Genomic DNA, 23,345 nt, shown 5'->3' with positions numbered 1-23,345 from the left:
TAAACATACCTTGTTGGAAGGTTTGAATTCCTGAATCTTTACTTCAGAAAGAATATTCAAGAGGGCATCTGCTGATAAGTCCTGTTTTTGTAAAAAGTAATTTTATCAACAAACATATTTTTTAAATTCTGAATTCTAAAGCAAAAAACATCCTATACAAGGGCCTTTAGCATACTAAAATATTTGAATAATTTATCATCTGATTATCTAGAACACATCCACTTGCGACATTTACCTTTCATTTTTATAGAAATGCCACCTATAAATGCTGGGGGAAAGGAGTGGTATGTGTGAAATAGTACTTTCAACAAAGCTGAAATCTTAGTTCCTTCCACAAAATTTTTAAAAAGTAGTTTTAGGACTGGTTGTGAGCATCAGACTGAGTGCCTTGACATCAGGGACTGTCCCTTCATTGTTCTACAAAGTTCCCTGCACAAAGTTATACTGAATAAATACTGACAATAAATAAAACAAACGAGTAAATGGAATTCATACGTTCAGAAGCAGGAAAAAATTGAAAGGGTTCAAGATGAACTCAGATGAATTTAAGGCTATTAGTTCCACATTCTTTACTAAGAAGCTGCTTATGCTTAATGAGACATACTGCTTTTGAGATCATCTATGATACTTACCACAAAATTACCACTCTTTTCACAAAAAGAATACCAGACTGAATGCCACTATTTTTACCAGACATTTACGGTATATCTCACTGTGCATTAACTGCAAAATGGATTAACCTATAACAGGCATTTTTATCTGGATCCCAAATAGCCAGTGTTAATTATGGATCTGGTTCATATTTCCCCATTCAGCCTGCCTAGAAGTACAGCAATTTATTTAGCTCCAATATGTATTTGTAAAGAAAAATTCACTAATGCAAATCTGCCTCTCAAGTAAAACTGTATTAGATCGTTTAGATGTTAGCCAGTGAAGATGTCTAAGAGAATGGGTATGATGATAAGGGTTAAGAAATGTCAATACGGGGTAGCATTTTCAAATTTCCTGAAAAGCATATAAGTTATTATCACAAAATAAGCCAAATAACTCTCAGGAATACTGTAAAAGTGCTACGAAATAGTTCATTGTGGGTGTTGAGTGTGATTAGGATAATTAAAGTTAACAGGTTATAGATGTTTTAAAAATAAAGTAAGACTGCTTTTACAAATATTTGTTTCACTACGTTCAACTTAGAAAAATTTGAATTTCTTCTACTTAGTAATGGTGCAATGGGATTTTAGCTTTTGCTTTGTTAGAACAGGCAAAAATACAACAAAATTAAAAGCTTATATTAAAGAACGATTCTCATAACATATAAACACATTTTGATGATACAATTATCTGACAAGTCATCTAGTCTAGCCTGGTTTTGTATCATTACTAGGGCTTGAAGAATATCTTACCTCTTCTGTAAACGGAATGCAATAGACTGCAGCATATAATTTTGCAGCATTCAGAAGGAAACTGAAGTGCCTTTGAAATTAAAAAATAAAATGAAGTATGAATGCACAATTTCAAAGATGTTTAATTCATCAGAAATTATAGCTTTTAAAATGTTGAAGAAAAATAATCACAAAATCTTTGCTACAGAATTATTTTTTTAAAAACTTAGGCAATGAAACTCTGCTCTAGACCAAAGCAGTGCAGAAGCTATAAAAGAAAAAACATCAGATATTTATTCTCTCTTTTTTTCTTTTGAGGAAGATTAGCCCTGAAGTAAGATCTCTGCCAGTCTTCCTCTACTTTGTATGTGGGACGCCTCCACAGCATGGCTCATCAGTGGAGCACGTCCACATCCAGGATCCAAACCCGTGAACCCCAGGCCAATGAAGTGGAGTGCATGGAACTTGAACCACTTGGCCACGGGGCTGGCCCCCGATGTTTATTCTCATAACCATTAATATTCAGGTAGTGATCATGACTATTTTGGGGAGAGGAGTGTCCAGAAAGTACAAAGATTAGAGTAGTGAAAGGAAATTCATTTTAATTTGTAAGAAAATATTACATATTTAGTTTTAAAAAGTGTACATCAGGTCCAAACTAAGCAAATGAGCTTGTTTAAAAACAAAAAAACGATAAGTTTTACAGGAGAAGCAGCCAGGATAAGGTGACTAGAAGCCTAAAACAAGCACCAGATGAGAAACTAAGCAGAGCTATCTGCTGAAAGGAAGGTTAACACGCTAAGTATTTAATTAAAATAATACGTATAAGTATGTGTGCATGTATATAAATAATCTGTCTATCTAATACAGATAGGGTATACAGGTATAAACTCAAAGATCCACTCTTTTTTTTTTCTTCTTCTCCCCACAGCCCCCCACTACATAGTTGTATGTTCTAGTTGTGAGTGCCTCTGGTTGTGCTATGTAGGACACCGCATCAGCATGGCCTGACGAGCAGTAACATGTCTGTGCCCAGGATCCAAACCAGCAAAATCCCAGGCCACCGAAGTGGAGTGCACGAACTTAACCACTTGGCCATGGGGCCGGCCCTGTAGATCAACTGTTTTCAAAATTAATTTGAGATTATTTAGGGAGAGAGCAGTAGTAGTCATTTTCCCTCTAAATAACTAAAGTTTCTTACATACTGGCTTCATTATATAGAAAAACATTTGTTGTCATTTTACTTTTTTATGGATAAAGTCAAAGAGGTGACACTTTGGTTTCATTCTAGAGAAGATAAAAATAATGTTATTTACCATAGGGAGTACACAGATTGTGTGGAGACAAGGGTTGTGGCTGGCTTCGTTGGCCAGACTATGTTAACTCTTAGAACAACAGAGATGTAATAATTTATCATTAAAGAACCGTAGATTCTCACCTTGCAATGTAAACTTATACACACTTAAGAAATTTACAATGAAGGATGCATATAAAACTGAGTACAAATACTTACAAAGGTTCATTTAAATCAAATTTTATTGGAGAGGGAGGCCTCTTTGGTGATTGCCAAAATAAACCTAACAAAAAATACAAATATTATTTTCAATGTAGGAAGCCAGTAATAAATTACATTAAACTTTCTTCTCAACACTTGGTTATACTTACTGCCATCTTTTAATTGTGTGTCCAGAGGGAAACAGTGAAGAAGCTGAAGAGCCTAAAGAAAAAATTAATTAAAAAATCACTACTTCACATTATCTGAAGTATAAAGAAAAGATTAAAATGCATAAAAAGAGACACAGTGAAGTCTCCCAGCTACTTTTGTACTCCATCTGTCCATTCTCCTGTTACTGCCCCCTATACCTCAAATAACTTGCATTATTATTATTACTTTTTTCTTCTTCTCTCCAAAGCCCCCTAGCACATAGGTATATATTCCAGTGGTAGATCCTTCCGGTTGTGCTATGTGGGATGCTGCCTCAGCATGGCTTGATGAGCGGTGCTAGGTTCATGCACAGAATCCCAACCGGCGAAACCCTGGGCAGCCAAGCAGAGCGTGTGAACTTAACCACTCAGCCACGGCGCCAGCCCCTGCACTGTTCTTCTTTATTGACACTGAGAGTTTGTTTTTTGGCATTGACAGCAAACACGAGTACAGATTATTTCATCCCTTTTTAAACAAATGGTGGCATATATTATAAATTATTCTGCTCCTTTCAAAGAGCTAATCCTTAAAAATGAAACTAGTAAAAATACATAGTACTTTATATTTTGAAATGATATGATGTTTGAGATTTGCTTCAAACCACCTCGGGGAGAGTATATTGGGTGGAGTTATAGAGGACAAGAAGATTATCTAGGAGTTGATTATTGTTAAACCAGAGAGACAGGTACATGAGGATTACATGGGAGTTCATTATACTATTTTATTTATATTTCTATGACTGAATTTTTCCATAATACAAAAAGGCTTTTTAAAAAAAGCCTACAGAAGATAAGGACTAAAAGGAATTCTTTAGATTTTGCAACAAGAGGTCATTGATAATCTTGGTAAGAAAAATTTGAATAGCAATGGGGAAAGAAGACATATTTACCAGAAGAGGAAGTGGCAGCAGTGAATACAGACCACTTGTCCAAGGGGCAGAGTCAAGAAGGAAGTGAAAACCAGGGATAAGTGCAATTAAAAGACTTTTTAAAAAAGATGAACTTACTTTAGATTCCAATAGGTAAGAGCTTAAAGAGAGGGAGAGACTAAAGAGAGTCCAGGACACATTCTAGCAACTCTAAGTAACTGGAGGTAAGAATATTTAGTGAGCATTTATGGGCCAGGTTCTGTTCTAAATGCTTCACATGTACTAACTTGCTTGACCCTCACCACAGCCCTATGAATTAGGTGTCGATTTATTATCCCCATTTTACAAATGAGGAAATAGACACAAAGTGCAATTATCAGATGGGTAGGGAAAGCAAAATTCCAACAAAATTTGTGACTGAGTATCTCTATCTTCTCAGTCTCTTGCTTTACTCTGAACAACAAATTTCTTCTAGACTATTGATGAAATGTATTCCTTATTCTCTAGATGGAACCCCTATCTAAAAGCCAATTTTGCACACAGAAAGACAAGGATCAGTTAAATGCATAACTAACAACTCAATGGGTGGAGTGCAAATGTATACTTTAATCAGTAACATTCAAGGAGAAATCAGTTGTGCGCCCAGAACTTCTCACCTATCTTACTGTTTACTTCTGAAAAGCTTCCCCAAAGATAAATATTTCACTTTAATGAAATTAACTTGGTAGTAATTAAATGAGCCAAGTCAGACTTTTTCTTAGTGTTTATAATGCATACTTACCTTATGGTTAAAATATTTTTCAAACTTCAATCTTGCTAATTCTATACACTGGGACCAATTTCTAGGTCTTCTGCTCAGTAACTTAATAACTTGAAAACAGCCTTCTAAACTGTGTCCAGTTTGTATCTTCTAGAATGAGAGAAAGAAACAAAACAAAATGAATACAATTCCAGCTAAACACACACACACAAACACACACACACACACACACTCCCAGGAAGTATTAGCCAAAATATGAAGTGCCAGCTCATATGCCTTATGATCTCACTTTTTTCACCATGAAATTCTTGTCTCTGCCTTTCTCCTCTCCCTCTTTCTTTTCTTTCTTGGAAAGGGAACAGGAAAAGATAGCATGTGAAATTTTAACTCTACAGTTTTTCATCTGGTAAGTTACCCTCATGTCTTGTTAGCTAGAAGTTATTAGTACTATATATGTACTTACTATAAGAAGTTCTATGAATAATACTTTGTACTAAAAAGTTGGCATTTTTAGCATAGGATTAAAGGAAAAGTAGGAAAACATCTGTGAAGTTCCCCTCATCATGAGAGTAAGTCTGAGAGATTACCATCCACTCATGAAATTTTCACTAGAACTCAAAGAATTTAACCAGCCATTTTATTATTTGTAGCTCTTCTATCAGGTTGAATCATATGAACTGCTGCTTTGTGGGTCAAACATGGTCAAATATTGGCAATTCCATACAGTTCAACCAAACTAAAAAAAATCATCTGCAACCTGCTAATTTCAAGATTCCTCATGCAGTTACTATGAACAATAAAAATGTTATAAACTTTAAGAAGGTAAAATAAACCGTTTGTAGGCAACTTGAAAATAAGATTACACTGACATAGTGTTAAGTTTGTATTAAAATGTATTGATTTGTACCTGTAAGACTTCTTCGGCAGATGGATAGGTTTGCCAAAATTTGTTAAACAATGAAGGCTTATGGGAAAAGGAACTTTCAAACTGTAAGGGAGAAGAGGAAAAAAAGTTACAAATAGAAGTCTATGTAAAAGTTGGAAATATCTTCTTTTCTACTTCAAAGAAAGGTCCCTTGAAAAAGGGTCTTTATTACCTTATCTCTTGCCCACTGTATAGTATGCTCGATAGCAGCTGGAAAGGATTTGAGAGTACAAAATGGTATTTCCTCTTCTGGGGGATCCCGCTAATTTATAAAATATGACAATAGATAGTTAAGAGAAGTAACCATGATTTTTTTATTGAATTTATTTGAATGTTTTAAGGCCATTAAAAAATAAAATTCATAAATAAAGTAAATCCAACATTTTTTTGTTTTCTGCAAGGAAGATTTGCTCTGAGCTAACATCTGTTGCCAATATGCCTCTTTTTTTGCTTGAGGAAGATTAGCCCTAAGCTAAGATCTGTGCCAATCTTCCTCTATTTTGTATGTGAGTCACTGCTACAGCATGGCTTGATAAATGGTGTAGGTCTGTGCCTGGGATTCAAACCTGCGAACCTGGGCCACTGAAGCAGAGTGCACCGGACTTAACCACTATGCCATGGGGCCAGCCCCAATCCAACACTTTTATATCTTCTTTCTCATAGGCAATAAGAGGAAAAGTTGATTCTTTTGACACTTAAGCTATTTGTTAATAGTAATTTAACAACAAACATGAATTCTGTTGTCACTTATCTGTGTACTCATTTGGTACCACGTAGAACTCGTAGCAGATCACCATATATAATTCATGTTTTTCCTCCAAGAATTAAAGTAATATTTAAAACTTTATAAAACTCCCTACTTTGTTCGACAAGTAATTCAAGAATCCCCAATACAGTGCTCAGATATCATGAGTTTCTCCATGGAGAAAACAATTTGAGAGCATGGTTATGTCCCCAGTGGTTTTTTTTGCAGAAAGTTTGTATTAAATGAATGGCAAATGCCTATGTTGTCTCATGTGAAAAAGTACCACTGAAGAAATCCATATTCTATTGCAGGGTACCTTTTGCCTAGGTTTATTGGTTCACCCAATCTTTGCCTCTTTTCACTTAGAAATTTATATTTTAGTTTGTTGATCAATGAAATACTGTGAAATATTTTATAAGCCAAAGAGGGAAGCCACAAGAGTATTAAATTCTGTTTTATGAATATGAAGTCAGAAAACATAGAAGAAAGTTTGGGAAAGATGTAGAATGAGAGAATCAAGTTAACTTTTAGAATTTGACAACATTCTCTACTTTGAAAATCCTCCAATATGACACCCAGAATATCATGATTTTCCTCCATTACTTTCAAATTAAACTTAATTTTGTTTACCATAATGTTTTTAATATATAAATTTCTGATTTCTTGACAGTAAACAAGAGAATAAGTTTTAGAAAATTTTACTAAATCAAACATATCCATTAAAATAAAGGGATACTGGGGCTGGCCTGGTGGCACAGCGGTTGGGTTGTGAGTTCCGCTTTGGTGGCCTAGGGTTCACCAGTTCATATCTCGTGTGTGGACATGGCACTGCTTGGCATGCCATGCTGTGGTAGGCGTCCCACATATGAAGTAGAGGAGGATGGACATGGATGTTAGCTCAGGACCAGTATTCCCCACCAAAAAGAGGAGGATTGGCAGCAGTTAGCTCAGGGCTAACCTTCCTCAAAAAAACCCCACAAAAAACAAACAAAAAAAATAATAAAATAAAGGGAGATTTACACTAGTAAAATAATATTCTGTCAATTTTACAACTTGGGTTATCTTTTTTAACTTTCAAAGCCTACAGTTAATTCCTAGGTCAGTGGTTCTCCCTTTGCAGTACTTCAAAATTACCTGTGGGGTTTTCTAAAAAAAGTTATATCTATATCATTTATGCAAAATATATATACACATAGACAGACAGCTTTGTCCTTCCTATGGAGAAACTGATTCTTTAGTAAGATTTTGGGTGGGTTACTTGTTGAAAAGTTGTTAGAAAACTAATCAAGTAGCTCTGAGAAATAAACAGTAAACACACAAATGAGACTCCAGAAAGGCCACGAACAAAATTTTGTTTATTGTGATAACATTGGTTTATAACATTATATAAATTCAGGTGTATGTTGTTATATTTTGATTTGTGTGTAGATTACATCACATTCACCACCCAAAGACTACTTATAATCCATCACCAGACACATGTGCCTAATCACACCTTCTGCCCTCCTCTCTTCCCTCTTCCCCTCTGGTAACCACCAATCCAATTGCTGTCTCTATGTGATTGATTGTTCTCGTTTTTATCTTCTACTTATGAGTGAGATCATACGATATTTGACTTTCTCCCTCTGACTTATTTCGTTTACATAATACCCTCAAGGGCCATCCATGTTGTCACAAATGGCAGGATGTCATCACTTCTTAAAGCTAAGGAGTATTCCATTGTGTATATTTACCACATCTTCTTTGTCCATTCATCCCTTGGTGGGCACCTAGGTTGCTGCCAAGTCTCGGCTATTATGAATAATGCTGCAGTGAACGTAGGGGTACACGTATCTTTATGCATTTGTGTTTTCACATTCTTTGGATAAACACCCATCAGTGGAATAGCTGGATCCTATGATAGTTCCATTCTTAATTTTTTGAGCAATATTCATACTGTTTTCCTTAGTGACTGCACCAGTTCGCACTCCTACCAGCAGGGTATGAGAGTTCCCTTCTCTCCACATTCTCTCCAACACTTGTTGTTTCCTGTCTTGTTAATTATAGCCACTCTGATGGGAGTGAGGTGATATCTCATTGTAGTTTTGATTTGCATTTCCCTGATAGTTAATGATGTTGAACATCCTTTCATATGCCTGTTGGCCATCTTTGGAGGAATGGCTGTTCAGATCTTTTGCCCATTTTTAAATTAGGTTGTTAGTTTTTTTGTTCTCGAAGACGTATGAGTTCTTTATATATTTCGGATATTAACCCCTTATCAGATATATGGTTTGCAAATATCTTCTCCCAATTTTAGGTTGTCTTTTTGTTTTGTTGGTGGTCTCCTTTCCTGTGCAGAAGCTTTTTAGTTTGATGTAGTCCCATTTACTTTTTCTATTGTTTCCCTTGCCCGGTCAGAAAATATGCTGCTAAGACCGATGTCAAAGTGACTTCTGCCTATATTTTATTCTAGAAGTTTCATGGTTTCAGGTCTCACATTCAAGTCTTTAATCCATTTTGAGTTAATTTTTGTGTATGGTGTAAGATAATGGTCTACTTTCATTCTTTCGCATGTGGCTGTCCAGTTTTCCCAACACCATTTATTGAAGAGATTTTACTTTCTCCATTCTATGTTCTTGGCTCCCTTGTCAAAAATTAGCTGTCCACAGATGTGTGGGTTTATTTCTGACTCTCGATTCTGTTCCATTGATCTGTGTGTCCGTTTTTGTGCCAGTACCATTCTGTTTTAGTTATTATAGTTCTGTAGTATATTTTGAAATCAGAGAGTATGATAACTTCAGCTTTATTCTTTTTTTCTCAGGATTCCTTTGAGTATTCAAGGTCTTTTGTTGTTCCACATAAATTTTAGGATTCTTTCTTCTGTTTCTGTGAAAAATGTTGTTGGAACTTTGACAGGGATGCCATTGAAATCTGTAGATTGCTTTAGAAAGTATGGACACTTTAACTATGTTAATTCTTCCAATTCAAGAGCATGGAGTAGCTTCCCATTTCTTTGTGTCTTCTTCAATTTCTTTCAACAATGTTTTATAGTTTTCAGTGTACAGATCTTTCACCTTTGGTTAAGTTTATTCCTAGGCATTTTGTTCTTTTTATTACAACTGTGAATGGGATTGTACTTATAATTTCTCTTTCTGCTATTTTGTTGTTAGTGTAGAGAAACACAACTGATTTTTGCATGTTGATTTTGCATCCTGCAACTTTACCATACTCACTTGTTATTTCCAAAAGTTTCATGGTGGATTCTTTAGGGTTTTCCATATATAAAATGATGTCATCTGCAAACAGTGAGTTTCACTTTTTCCTTTCCGATTTGGATCCCTTTTATTTCTTTTTCTTGCTTGATTGCTCTGGCTAAGACTTCCAACACTCTGTTTTAGAGTGGTGAAAGTGGACATCTTTGGTTCCTGTTCTTAGAGGGACAGCTTTCAGTATTTCGCCATTGAGTATGATATTAGCTGTGGGTCTGTCATATAGGGCCTTTATTATGTTGAGATACTTTCCTTCTATACACATTTTATTCAGTTCTTCTCATAAAGGGATGTTGTATCTTGTCAAACACGTTCCCTGAATCTACTGAGATGATTATGTGATTTTTATTCTTCATTTTGTTAATGTGGTGTATCATGTTGATTGATTTGCAGATGCTGAACAAACCCTACATCCCTAGAATAAATCCCACTTGATCTTGGTGTATGATCTTTTTAATGTATCGTTGTATTCAATCTGCTAGTATTTTGTTGAGGATTTTTGCATCAATGTTCATCAGTGATACTGGCCTGTAATTTTCTTTTTTTGCATTGTCCTTGTCTGGTTTTGGTATCAGGATAATGTTGGCTTCAAAGTATGACTTAGGAAGCTTCCCCTCCTCTTCAATTTTTTGGAGGAGTTTGAGAAGGAGAGGTACTAAGTCTTCTTTGAATGTTTGGTAGAATTCACCAGGGAGGTCATCTGGTCCTAGACTCATTTTTTGGGAAGTTTTTGATCACTGTTTCAATCTCCTTACTGGTGATTGGTCTATTCAAATTCTCTATTTCTTCCTGATTCAGTTTCGGAAGCTCATATAATTCTAAGAATTTATCCATTTCTTCTAGATTATCCTATTTGTTGACATATAGCTTTTCATAGTATTGTCTTACAATTTTTTGTATCTGAAGTGTCCATTGTAATTTGTCCTCTTTCATTTCTGATTTTATTTACTTGAGCCTTCTTTTTCCCTTGGTGAATCTAGCTAAAGGTCTGTCAATTTTACTTATCTTTTCAAAGAACCAGCTCTTGGTCTCATTGATTTTCTTCTATTTTTTTTAGTCGCTATTTCATTTATTTCTGCTCTGATTTTTATTATTTCCTTCCTTTTACTGATTTTGGGCTTTGTTCTTCTTTTTTCAGTTCCTTTAGGAGCACTGTCAGATTTTTTATTTGAGATTTTTCTTGTTTGTTGAGGTAGGCCTGTATTACTATAAACTTCTCTTAGAACTGCTTTTGCTGTATACCATAAATTTTGGCATGTTGTATTTTCATTTGTCTCCAGGTATTTTTTGATTTCCCCAGTCACTGTTCAGTAGTATTTTGTTTAATCTCCATACATTTGTGACTTTTCTAATTTTCTTCCTGTCATTGATTTCTAGTTTCATACCTTTGTGGTCAGAAAAGATGCTTGGTATTATTTAAATTTTCTTAAATTTATTGAGATTTGTTTTGTAGCCTAATAAGTGATCAATCCTGCAGAATGTTAAATGTGCACTTGAAAAGAATGTGTATTCTGTGGTTTTTGGATGGAATGTCTACTAAGTCCATTTGGTATAATGTGTTGTTTAAGGTCAATGTTTCCTTATTGATCTTCTATTTGTATGATCTATCCATTGGTGTAAGTGGAGTGTTAAAGTTCCCTACTATTATTGTGTTACTCTTTATTTCTCCTTTTATGTCTGTTAATAATTGCTTTACATATTCAGGTGCTCCTATGTTGGGTACATAAGAAACAAAATTTTGATGATTAAAAAAATAAGTTCAGCTATATTTTTAAAACTGTACATGCACATATGTATGGACATCATCAACAGATCAAAAACAGAAGGATTAGGGAAGCTGAATCAAATTTGTTGACTGATGAAGACAAACAATTGTGAGATATAAAGAAGAGAGATATTTACTTCAAAAAATTGGTTCACTTACATGACTATTATAGGATTCAGTCAAATGAGGTACAATAACTTCAGTGTGTCCCTTAGTGCCCATTGTTCCAGAATCTAACAGGGGCCGTAGATTTGCTAAGCAACGGCTATTTGAAAAGATAACAGGTAAGAAAAACATAAAAGTGAGCAATAACAACGTAAGCATACGACATCCTCCCACCTTCTATTAATTTCACACACGGATCACTCCTTGAATGTAATATTTTAGGAAAGAGACACATTTCCACTAACTGACCGATTCCTCATTTCTGTTCCCTATCCCCCCAAAATTTTATTGCTCAACCTAATAATGTTTGTGTCCACCTTCTACTACTAGTACCAAATTTTGGACTTCAACTTGTTTTCCGCTAGGTTAACTCTTAACTGTGTCACCCTTTCTTCTCTTGCTTTCTATTTCTTCTTTGGTTATTTTCTGACTATAAGTTCTATCCCACTGTATCTTCTTAATGTTATCTTTATCCCCCAAAATATACCCTTCTTCCTCAATTTACAACTCTTGTACTTTCTACATGTGTTTATTTCTTAAAGTGTTTTTTATTACCTTCTGCCAAAGATTACAAACTTTTCACTACACTCTTAACTGGTAAATTTCCCTCTGTTAATATGCTCTAGCAGTCTAACATTAAAGAATCATATAAAGATGTAAGAAAGATTATGTAAGGTATACACATTATAGTCATTCATTCATCTACTTATTTAACAAGTATTTACTGAATGACATCATGTGTTGGGCACTGAGGATACAGTGATGGGAAAAATAAATGGTCCCTATATAAATGATTTAGTGAGGAAATAAACATCAAATAAATATGTAGATCAATAAAAATAAGCGCTATGAAGGAAAAAGTATAGAGCGCTATGAAAGATTACCATAAAAGATTCTAATTCACAATTTGGGGGTTAAAGACAGTCTCTTTGAAGATACACATTTAGGCTGAAACTAAAAGCATGAGGAAAAAAATTAAAATAGGTGAGAGTAAGTAGGCAGATTTGGGGCCAAAAGTTTTTAAACAAGATAAACATAATTTCCTGAAGCTGAAGGAGAGTACGTGCAAGTCCCTGAGGTAAAAAAATGCTGGATGCCCTATAAGAACTGAACGAAGGAGTAAATGTAGCTGGAAGAAAGGAAGCCAGAGAGGAATAGGTAAATTCTAATCTGGAGTGGTGGACATGAGGCAAATACTCTATGCAAAACATTTAGGCTATGTTAAAGATTTTGAATTTTATTATGGGGTATAATGAAAATCATTAAAGGGTTTGGGTTTGAGAAGTACTACAACAGGAACATAAAGAATAGTCAGAAAATTTGATAACTTTTCAACAGGTTTGAGAGAAGTGAAAACAAGACATTTCTTCATGAACCTGAAATTTAAGAACATACCTGTCAACATATCTCCTGGCTTCCACATTATCTAATGCTGTAATAATGATATCTTGTCTAGTATAGAACTCATCACTGTAAATAGCCTCAGTGGCTGGGCACACTTTGTTCAAGTGTGCATCTATTTTTAATTGAGGATTTATTTTCAGGGTTGCATCAGCAGCAGTATAGCTTTTAGGTTTCTAAACAAATAACAAATAGAAGAAATAAGCGTTAAAGATAGGCTGTGATTGAACTTACACATTCTTATCCTCTGTAATGTATGTATGAGGTGAGAATAATGAGACTAATTTTCATTTTTAGTTTGTGGAAATTATATTCATTGTAGTCACATTACATTTAGTAATGCATATTAGTCTGAATAATTTATACATTATCAGTAAAACAGCCTCTATTTTATAGATAAGTGCTTTAAAGCTCTTAAAATATTAGTTCAAAGTCCAATTAAAAGTACATTTTTGGCGGCCAGCCTCGTGGCCAAGTGGTTAAGTTCACGTGCTCCACTTTGGCGGCCCACGGTTTCGCTGGTTCGGATCCTGGGCACGGACATGGCATTGCTCATCAGGCCACGATGAAGCAGCATCCCACATGCCACAACTAGAAGGACCCACAACTAAAATATACAACTATATACTGGGGGGATTTGGGGAGAAAAAAAGCAGAAAAAAAAATAAAATAAAAAATAAAAAAATAAAAGTACATCTTTTTGCTAGAAATGAGGGTTGAAATGTATAAGTGCCTACAAAAAAAAGAGAACACATTCAGTGAAAATATTGGAAATCCAAACTCCACAGAAAATGAGTTCTCACAGGTATGGGAATCTAACAATTTGGTACCAAAATCTTTTAAAAAATATTACAATTACTGGATGAGAATATTTAAAAAATTATTATATATGCTTCAGCTTTATAAAAAAGGGTACCCTAAATATAATGCATTCTTTCTTTTCTTAAAGATTTAGTGATCATTATTAAGCCATTAGTGTTATCAAAGTGCATTTGGGAATACTGGCTCTGACACTAAATATCTATAGGCAAATTCTGTTTGAATTCAAGCATCTAGTTTTTCTGTCTCTTCTCAAATTTAGGCTGACATTTTTACTTCTCACTGTTGTTAGCGTACATACAAAGCAGAAACTTTATTAGAACTTAATAAAATAAGAATTAACAGGCCTTAATAGTTATTCTATAAATAAAATGCACAAAGTTAAGTGAATGAATTTTGTGACACATATTTTAATTCATGAGAGACCCTGTTACTTAGTTCTTTATACTGGATAGGTCAGGCAATTAGGTTACCTATGCCACCTAATCTAGTTACTTTTCTCTTCATGACATTCTTAAGCTTAGTTTATTTAGATTATCAATGAGTTGTTGAAAAACAAAGTGAAAAAACACTTCTAAAGTAAAAGCAATTTTGTTTGACTAACTAAACTGCTTCTTTTCCTGACAAATATCTTGATCTCCATAAAAAAGATTGAAACAAGCACTGTTTTACAGTAAAAAGGAATGTTAAATAGTCAAAAAAGATCAAAGAGCATAAAATTCTAAGTGCCAAATGTTACCCGTTTTGTACTAAAGGCCAAAAAACCCCCAAAAAGTGCCAAATTTGTGATCTATTAAAATTTCAAATTTGGAAACCTGTTTCTATGTCTATCCTTAGTTTCTAAAATTAAATATGCAGACACATTGTGGTGATTACAAAATGAAAAAATACTGACCATAATTCACAACTCAGATTTTAATATGCAAAATCAATGCAAATACCAATTTTTACATTAAAAAATAATTTATATTTTTCCCTATTTTCATTCCCATTCTTTAATAATTGAGAGATTCTAATAACATAAAGACCATAGTATGCTTGTTTAAGCACCATTTTCTATTTATAAAAAAGAAAACTCTCTTTTTTGTATAACACAATAGATGATTTAAATTTGAAACAGAATAGCAACATACCTGTATGTGATGAGAACGAAATAAGAACTGTCTATTCAAGTTGGACTTTTCTATCAAGTCAGGATCTGTAACTGTAATCTAATATCAAGAAAAGAAAATGGCTGAAATTGCATAACGTGCCTTTAAATCTATTTTGCTTTTCTCAAAATGACTAAACTCCCACAAGTTATTCTACATTATTTTGGCTGGTAAAGGTTGTAAGAATATAAATATTCCAAAATGGTTACCAATACTGCTCTTTTTATACTTATACTTAATTATAATGTTTAGCGTAAGAACATGAAACCAATTGCAATTCCTGTTCGAAACTTTTTCTAATTCTAACAAAACAGAGGCTAAAATGTCACTATCACATTTCATAAACATGTAATGAGGTACACATAGATGAGCTAGCTCTTCTTTTTTAAATCTATATTTATTCCCATTCTCAACTAATTTGGAAAAAAGGCTTGCATGTTTCAATTTGAAAGGAACTTTTGCTAAGGCAGAAGCCTAGAACTATAGTGCAGGCAGGCTGCCTGTTTTTGTAAATAAAGTTTTATTGGAACATTGTCACAGTGTTTAAGTATTGTCTATGGCTGTTTTCATGCTAAAATGGCAGAGCTGAGTAGTTGTGACAAGAGAATTATGGTCTGTAAGCCTAAAATAGCTGCAATCTGGTCCTTTGAGGAAAAGTTTACAGATCCTCATTTTCAAGGATGCAAGATGAAAAGAAACAGATCCAAGATAATGTGAAAAGTATTCATAATGCATTTGTCACTTAAGCTAGTATTTACAAACAAGATCTGACTAAGAGTAGTACTTCCCAGTGTGCTCCAGTTGTTAGATTTTGATTGGTGGTCAAAGACACATTCACCTTCTTTTAGCTGGCATTTCCCTGATTTATTTTGTTTTCAACATTTCTACGTAATTATGTGTTAGAGGGTGTCTCTTTTAAATCGAAAAAAAAAAAAAAGCCAAACAGAAAATGTCTTCTAACAAAAAGCTTAATCAATATATAATCACTGTGATTACTAATATAAGACTTTTTTTCCATACCTCCCAAACCAACGTTTCATCATCTCCTTTTTTTTGGTTTTCTACTGGATTGATCAAGTTTTCTTGATTCCAATCCCCTCTCCTCTCCAAAAGTGAACTAGTTTGGAAGTTAGACATCTATTTTTATGTGGTTATATTCAAAACTTTAACATGTAAATGTGACCTAAGATCTAAAATTAATTTAAATCTCTATCTTCCTCCTCAACAATTAGAGGATATTTGAATTCTCCCTTCTACTTTCCATGATATCAGTGAACATTTTACTTATTTTTAACCATCACACTCCCCAGACAATATTTTAATTAAAGGTATCAAAAGTCAATGCTTATTTAAATGTTGAAAAAATCCTCCACTTAGACTCTTTCTCGTATTGCACACATTATCTAATAGTTCTTTCAGTTAGAATCAAGAAGTGGGTAATCTTTCATCATTTTACTTGTAAGACATCTTTACTTCTCTTTAAAGATAATTTAAATGAGTACAGAAATCTAGGTTGACAGTAACTTGCTTTTGCACTATGAAGATATGGTTCCCTATCTTCAGGTGTGCATTTCTTGCTGATGAGAAGTCTACTAAGTAATCTCTCTTTTTATCTTTGCCTTTGATTTACTTGGGATTAGTTTACCTTTTCAATCTGAACACATTTATCCCTTCAACTCTGGAAACTTTTGTCATTATCCTTGGAGTGTATTGCTGCTTCTTATCTTTATTTTCTTTAGAAATTCTACTACACTTATGTTGAACCATTCAAATGCATCCTTTCATTAAAAAAAGATATTTTTCCACACAACATTCTAGGTAGCTATATTTATCTTCTTTCCACCAATTCTCACATTAGCTATATCTGAATTTTAAGTTTACTGACTATACAGAAATCCTTACTTCACTTTTTGTAAAAATTTCAGTGCCTTTTCCACTTCATATTTCTACTCCTCTTTCTATACCTTTGGTCATTTTTTTTTTTGAGGAAGAGTGGCCTTGAGCTAACTGCTGCCAATCCTCCTCTTTTTGCTGAGGAAGACCAGCCCTGAGCTAACATCCATGCCCATCTTCCTCTACTTTTTTTTTTATATATATGGGACGCCTACCTCAGCATGGCTTTTGCCAAGCAGTGCCATGTCCACACCTGGGATCCAAACTGGTGAACCCTGGGCCACTGAGAAGCAGAACGTGCAAACTTAACCGCTGCACCACCAGGTTGGCCCCCCTTTGCTCATTTTTAACATTATTTTAAAGCTTGTTTGCTCTGTTATCTGTCGTACTCCTATTATTTATAGTTTTCAGTGGCCTAATTATTCTATTGTTATTCTATTGTCTTCTTCCAGGTGGTACTTTTTTCTAGTGGACTGTCATTTTTAATTGTGAATTGTCTTGAATGGATGTTGATTTTTCTGCACAGTCCTGCATACTCTGGGGATGTAAGTATCAGCAATGAGGCAGTTTTGCATTTGTTTTAGTTAGAGCTCTGGAGGTTTCAATTATCCTAAATCTGTTATATTCATTTCTCTGTGTGAATTCTTTGTATGATGTAATTTAGGACCCCATACACCAGTGTGGTACATGCTCTGAGTTTCAATTTCTCATGAGTGACTTCCCTTCTATTTAAATTTTTGGACATATATTCAAGATAGAAACACTTGTGATTCACCACAGCTTTTAGCTCAGGAATTAATTTCTCTCTCGGTTCCCAGAACCTGGGGATTTCTCTTTCATTCTTTCCAGTTCGTTTGGCTACATATGTAAAAACTTAAGAAAACAATGTATACAGAACATCTATGTCTTTGTATTAGCAGAGGTATCTGTTTACCTTTTCTTACCTTGTTTTGTTACCTGAGGTCAGTAGGTTTGTTCACTATAGTTCTATTCCTGACCTTTATATGTTGATATCTACCATAAATTTCTAAGGAGTTAAAGTACAGTCATGTGCTTCATGACGTCTCGGTCAACAACAGACTGCATCTACGATGGTGGTGCCATAAGATTAGTACCATATAGCCTAGGTTGTAGTAGGCTATATCATTCAGGTCTGTGTAAGGCACACACTATGATGTTCACACAACAACAAAATCTCCTAATGATGCATTTCTTAGAACGTGTCCCCATTGTTAAGTAAGGCATGACTGTATTCAGGTGATTCTCAAACTTAGGTTACCAAGGATTTTTTTTCAGAACTATCTTTTAAAAACCAACATAACAGTGCTTTGTGGAACACAATTCAGGAAATGCTGGCCAGGAATAATATAAATGTAGAGCATCTGCCTGTAACTGATAGTAACGAATACCCTTTTTAAATGGAATAATAAGCCAAGTTTAATAAACTATAAAATGTGAACTGTTGCATAAACTTTAGTCATTTAATTACTCACTGTTAGTTACCACGATAAATCACTACTCTGGGAAGCTAGTTTATATCTCAAAGGCAAAACAGCACCAGTGAAATATATTTTTATTTAAACACATGACATGGCTTCCCAATTAACTCACATTTATAGTCTAAAGAACATGAACTGTATACCAAAGTTTATAGTATTCCCACTTCTTTTGATAATCACCAGTTGTGACTATATAGCACTCTGCAACTTTTTAATGTTAGCTTCTCCCATCTTTAAGATTTATTTAAATAATTAGTATTATCTAATTGAATTAATAACATTAACATGGTTTATAGTTTACAAAGCCCTTTCATGTTTGATCCACAAAATTACGTTATGAGACAGGTAGTAGAGATACCAGTTTCACAGTGTTAGAGAAGAAAATGGGGAGCACAGAATTAAAGTAAGTTGTCACAAGATCACATAACTTGAAAAGTGGTCAGAGTAGAATCAGAGTTCTCCAATTTTTAGCTTAATATCTATTCTCAAAAATCTGTGTTTCAGAACTACGCAGGTAAATACAGTTAAAAAATGGGCAGCAACAGAAATATAAACTTTTAACTCTCAATGATTTATATCTTACCATTCCCTTCTCTTTGCTTGTGCCAACACCAAGTAAAGCAAAATTTTTTAACATTTCACAGCCTATGGCTCCACATCCTACCTATGAAGGAGAAAAATGATACATCAGATGAAATAAAATTAGAACTTCTACTAAAGAGCAATTTTATCTTAACTTTCTTCAAATGCTGTTATAATAAATACATTTTAAAATAATTTGAACACTGTAACTCATTTTATTTTAAAACGTTTAACTGATTTATGATGCCATTATAAGTGTCTTAAAGAAAAAAAAAATGTATAAACCAAATAAGGAAAAGCATAATATTGACAATTCCTTTAAACAGAACACATTTTTTGTGTGTGTGTGAGGAAGACTGGCCCTGAGCTAACATCTGTTGCCAGTCTTCCTCTCTTTTGTATGTGGCTTGCTGCCACAGCATGGTTTGACGAGCGGTGTGTAGGTCTGCACCTGGGATCTGAACCCGGGCAGCCAAAGCGGAGCATGGAAATTTAACCACTATGCCACTGGGCCAGCCCCTAAACAGAAGACATTTTAAAATTCCAAACAAAAGCCAAACATTGAGCTCATTTTTTATATAAGATAGAAACAAACTGCACAAAACATCAGTGTAACATTGTAATGAAAAAGATTCCTTGTTTATAGACAATTTGCAAAACTCATTTGATGGATATAACTATTCTAAGACTTTCCTATTATCAGTTTTAAGTATCAATTTAAGTAAAAACTGATAACAGATTTCCCATGCACATAAAAGGTTAGCAATTGCTGATGATTTTCAAAACATTATTTTAAAAATGATTACTAAAATCAGCAGTATTTTCATGACTGATTACAATAATGAAAAAGAAATAAACGGCAGGAACATAAGGAGTCTTATGTTATTGGGAAGAGCTTCCCTACCAATGCACTAAGATATTTAAGAAAGCCAAATCCACCTACATATTTCTTCATTTGGTAAGAAAAAAATAAATTTTTAGTATATTTCTAGAAAATCATTTAATGTTCTCAAAACTATTACACTCATATTTTAATTTTAAATGTATTAATTCTTCAGACTAGGGGTTGGCAATTTTTTCTGTAAAAGGCTAGACAGTAAATATTTTCAGTTTTGTGGGCCATACAGTCTCTGTCACAACTAATCAACACCACTATTACAGCATGAAAGAAGCCATAGAGAATACATAAATAAATGGGCTTGGCAGTGTTTCAATGAAACTTTATTTACAAAAACAGGCAACAGGATGGATCTAGCCTGCAGGCCATAGTTTACAAACTCCTGTTTTAAACATTTACTGAATGTCTACTGGGTTAGGAACTGTACTTATTTAGACTTAAGTTTGTTTTAATAAATTGACTTGATGATAGATAACAGCAGGTTGAATGCAGTATTTATTCTCATCATTATTCATACTTACTAAAAAGATATTCAGGTTTTGTAGCTTCTGACACAAAGTGTCTCCAATGCAGGCTCTTAAGGCATCATATCTATCTCCTCTGAAGAAAATAACACACACCAAGACAACAGAAAGGCATAAAAAATGTTATTAAGATTAGATTCAGTATTGTTAATACCAATCTAATGTTGTACTTAAATAGAATACTCTTTAAGTGTTTCCCCCAACCTAACAGATAAACTATCTTGTTTGATTTTTGTTTTTTTTGAGGAACATTAGCCCTGAGCTAACATCCGTTGCCAATCCTCCTCTTTTTGCTGAGGAAGACCGGCCCTGAGCTAACATCCGTGCCCATCTTCCTCTACCTTATATGTGGGATGCCTACCACAGCATCGCGTGCCAAGTGGTGTCATGTCTGCACCCAGGATCTGAACCTCGAACCCCTGGGCCACTGAATTGGCACATGTGAACTTAACCGCTGTGCCACTGGGCTGGCCTCTAAACTATCTTATTTGAAAGAGAAGAGACTCCATAAAGAAATCAGTTTTTCCTTTTTCCATTTGACTTATTATCCTAAGTCCAAATGACTTAAGTAAAGGTGACTTCAGTTTATCTAGAAAAAACAATTTTCTAAGGCAGGGATTTTCAATAAAGGTTCTTAGAGAAGTCTACGGATGGGCTTTGGAGCTGTTAACTCACTTAAATTGAAGGCAGAACTTTGGGTTATGTGTATTTTGGGAAGAATGAACGCATAAGCTTTTATCAGATTCTCAAAGGGATTTGTGACCCAAAAAGGTGAAGAATGACTCATATATTTTATAGCAATTGTTTTCATCTAACATCAGAATGGTATTTTGAATGCTAACCATCCTCATGATACACATTTAAAATTTTACATTTGTTATTTATAAAGTGGTAGAGAGATGGCATTATTAAGACAACCTCTAAGTAGAGAAGAAATAATTCTAGAAGTAAATGAGTTAGAAAAGATTATCTAAAACAAATGCATGTTTAGACAAAAACTCTTTTAATCTAGTTGTGTCTTATAAACATACAACAAAGAAAAAAGCAACAGAAATTTCAGTATTACCGTGGGAGAAATTCTTTTCGTTCAGGTTTGTCTAGGGGTTCAACAATATCTTCTGCTTCAATGTATAACTTAAAAATAGAAGGTAAAAATACAACTTAGTATGTATAAAATTTAAATTGCTAGAAAAAGTAGTTCATCTGTAGTTATTTAATAATCATTAAGGAAAAACAATGACAAGAATGTCAATTCAGAGTAAAATCATAGATTAAAAAATATAACTTTTTAATACAATATATACTATATTCTTTCATTAAAAAATGTTTAAAACCAAAGGAATTGTTAAGAGATACAATTTGAGTTATGTCACTTAGCCATCTTAAAGATGATATATTCTAATTTTAATAATCAAAAGGAAATTTCACCTCCAAATATATTTTTTATAACTATGTTAAAAACCCTGGAGGCTCTATTCAATTTCAGCTACGTGTGAATAAGTAATTTGATTACTTATTGATAAGGAAGTACATAGTCTGTATTTCTTTTCCAGCTTGCGTGTATGCTATGTCATTTACAATTACATATACTGCCAAGGAGATGATCTAGGAAGCCACAACTTTAGCATTTTGAAAAATACCAAACAGAATTAGTTTAAAGTTAATGAAAAAAGAACTGAGTCTCACTCTCATTTTCATTTAAGTAACTTAGGTGGCTAAACTTCAACATGTCCAAATGGTTATTAATTATAACAACATAGACTCTACATTAATAACATAATTAAGTTATATTTCCCATGTTATTAAGTTGTATCTAAGCCAGACACTTACAACTGAACTTGTACTCTGTGTTAAAATAAACTAAATAATTCAGCAGCAAAACAGCATTATGTGGGTACTTTTTAAAATGTAAAAAAAAAAACGTTATTTTAAAATGTTTAAAGTGTTTCAAAAGAGAAAGAACCTGAAGAGAGTCCTTTGATACCCTCTGCCAATTATTCCTTCTGGTAACAGAAATGAAAGTTTTTATTCTATCTTGTGATGTTTATAGAGTTCTCAAACATACACCATCTCTATGCTTTTTACCTTTAGAAGGTCATATCTAGGAAGGGAATCTGAAGATTCATGATGACAAATGATTTTATGGAGCAGTTCAAGAGTCCTGAGAGCCCATCAATGTTAAGCTAATAGACTCAGAAACTAAGTATGAAGATAGAAAATTAATTCCCTCACTTTCACAAATAAAAAAACTACATCCTAGAATGAAACTCTGGGTTATATCTGAATAGCCTCAACAAGTGATCTTGTTTCAGTTGCAATTACAGAAGTAAGTTTTGGTGGCATATTGCATCTCTCTCAGGCATCAAAAAATATTTTAAGGTTGCTTTTATGAAATATTAATCATATATTATGATTCATAACAGACATTCATTGTATGGATGGATAATTCAAACTCAAACATAAAAAATTATTAAAATACAGAACTAACCCACTGACACAAAGGAGAAAACTTTCCTGTCACAGCTTTCAATACTTCCTGGCTGGCAATACCTCCCACTACTGCAGCAAGTGGGGCTAAAAAGCCTTGAGCAGTCCAAGAAAGCCAACGCACAATGTCAACGTTTACTTCAGGCTGAAACAGAAGCCATGAAAGACAGTAATGTTAACAATATTCACACAGGACACACAAAATTTCAATGATGTAATGTGAGAATTATTACAGCTTAACTTGTAAAAAAAGCTACTCAATTTCCCTACTAAGTAGTTTCTAAGTCCTAAAAAAGTCCCAATCTCATAATAAAAGACTCAACTGCATGATAGTTACTTCAAGAAGTATTTCTCTTTACCAGTACTTGCCCATTTCTGCTTTTTGACTCTGCATGTTACACTGGGGCACCATTTAGAATTAACTGGACTATCTACCATTTACAGTTTTTGTTAAAGAACAGTTCTGTGATGTCAGCCAATATTTATAAAAAACTAGGATTAAAAAAATTGTTTTAATGAAAACTATGG

General features: G+C 33.9%; 1 protein-coding gene across 1 annotated transcript in view; it reads right to left on the bottom strand.

The window, feature by feature from the left end:
• The window catches only part of UBA6 (ubiquitin like modifier activating enzyme 6), an 81,805-nt gene that overhangs the window by 18,449 nt on the left and 40,011 nt on the right, over positions 1–23,345 (bottom strand). Inside the window, exons 14-27 of the mRNA XM_014860157.3 lie at positions 22,819–22,962; positions 21,397–21,464; positions 20,328–20,406; positions 18,910–18,990; positions 14,917–14,994; positions 12,959–13,140; positions 11,558–11,663; positions 5,813–5,902; positions 5,623–5,703; positions 4,737–4,865; positions 3,048–3,099; positions 2,896–2,959; positions 1,404–1,473; positions 10–81 (exon numbers count right to left, since the gene is read on the bottom strand). Coding sequence (XP_014715643.3) covers positions 10–81; positions 1,404–1,473; positions 2,896–2,959; positions 3,048–3,099; positions 4,737–4,865; positions 5,623–5,703; positions 5,813–5,902; positions 11,558–11,663; positions 12,959–13,140; positions 14,917–14,994; positions 18,910–18,990; positions 20,328–20,406; positions 21,397–21,464; positions 22,819–22,962 — 1,296 coding nt within the window. The remainder of the gene's footprint in view (positions 1–9; positions 82–1,403; positions 1,474–2,895; positions 2,960–3,047; positions 3,100–4,736; positions 4,866–5,622; positions 5,704–5,812; positions 5,903–11,557; positions 11,664–12,958; positions 13,141–14,916; positions 14,995–18,909; positions 18,991–20,327; positions 20,407–21,396; positions 21,465–22,818; positions 22,963–23,345) is intronic.

The sequence above is a fragment of the Equus asinus genome, chromosome 3 (genome assembly GCF_041296235.1).
Source record: "Equus asinus isolate D_3611 breed Donkey chromosome 3, EquAss-T2T_v2, whole genome shotgun sequence".
Classification (NCBI taxonomy): Eukaryota; Metazoa; Chordata; class Mammalia; order Perissodactyla; family Equidae; genus Equus; species Equus asinus.
Note: the sequence above shows the minus strand (reverse complement) of the source record. Positions and strands in the feature narration are given on the sequence as shown.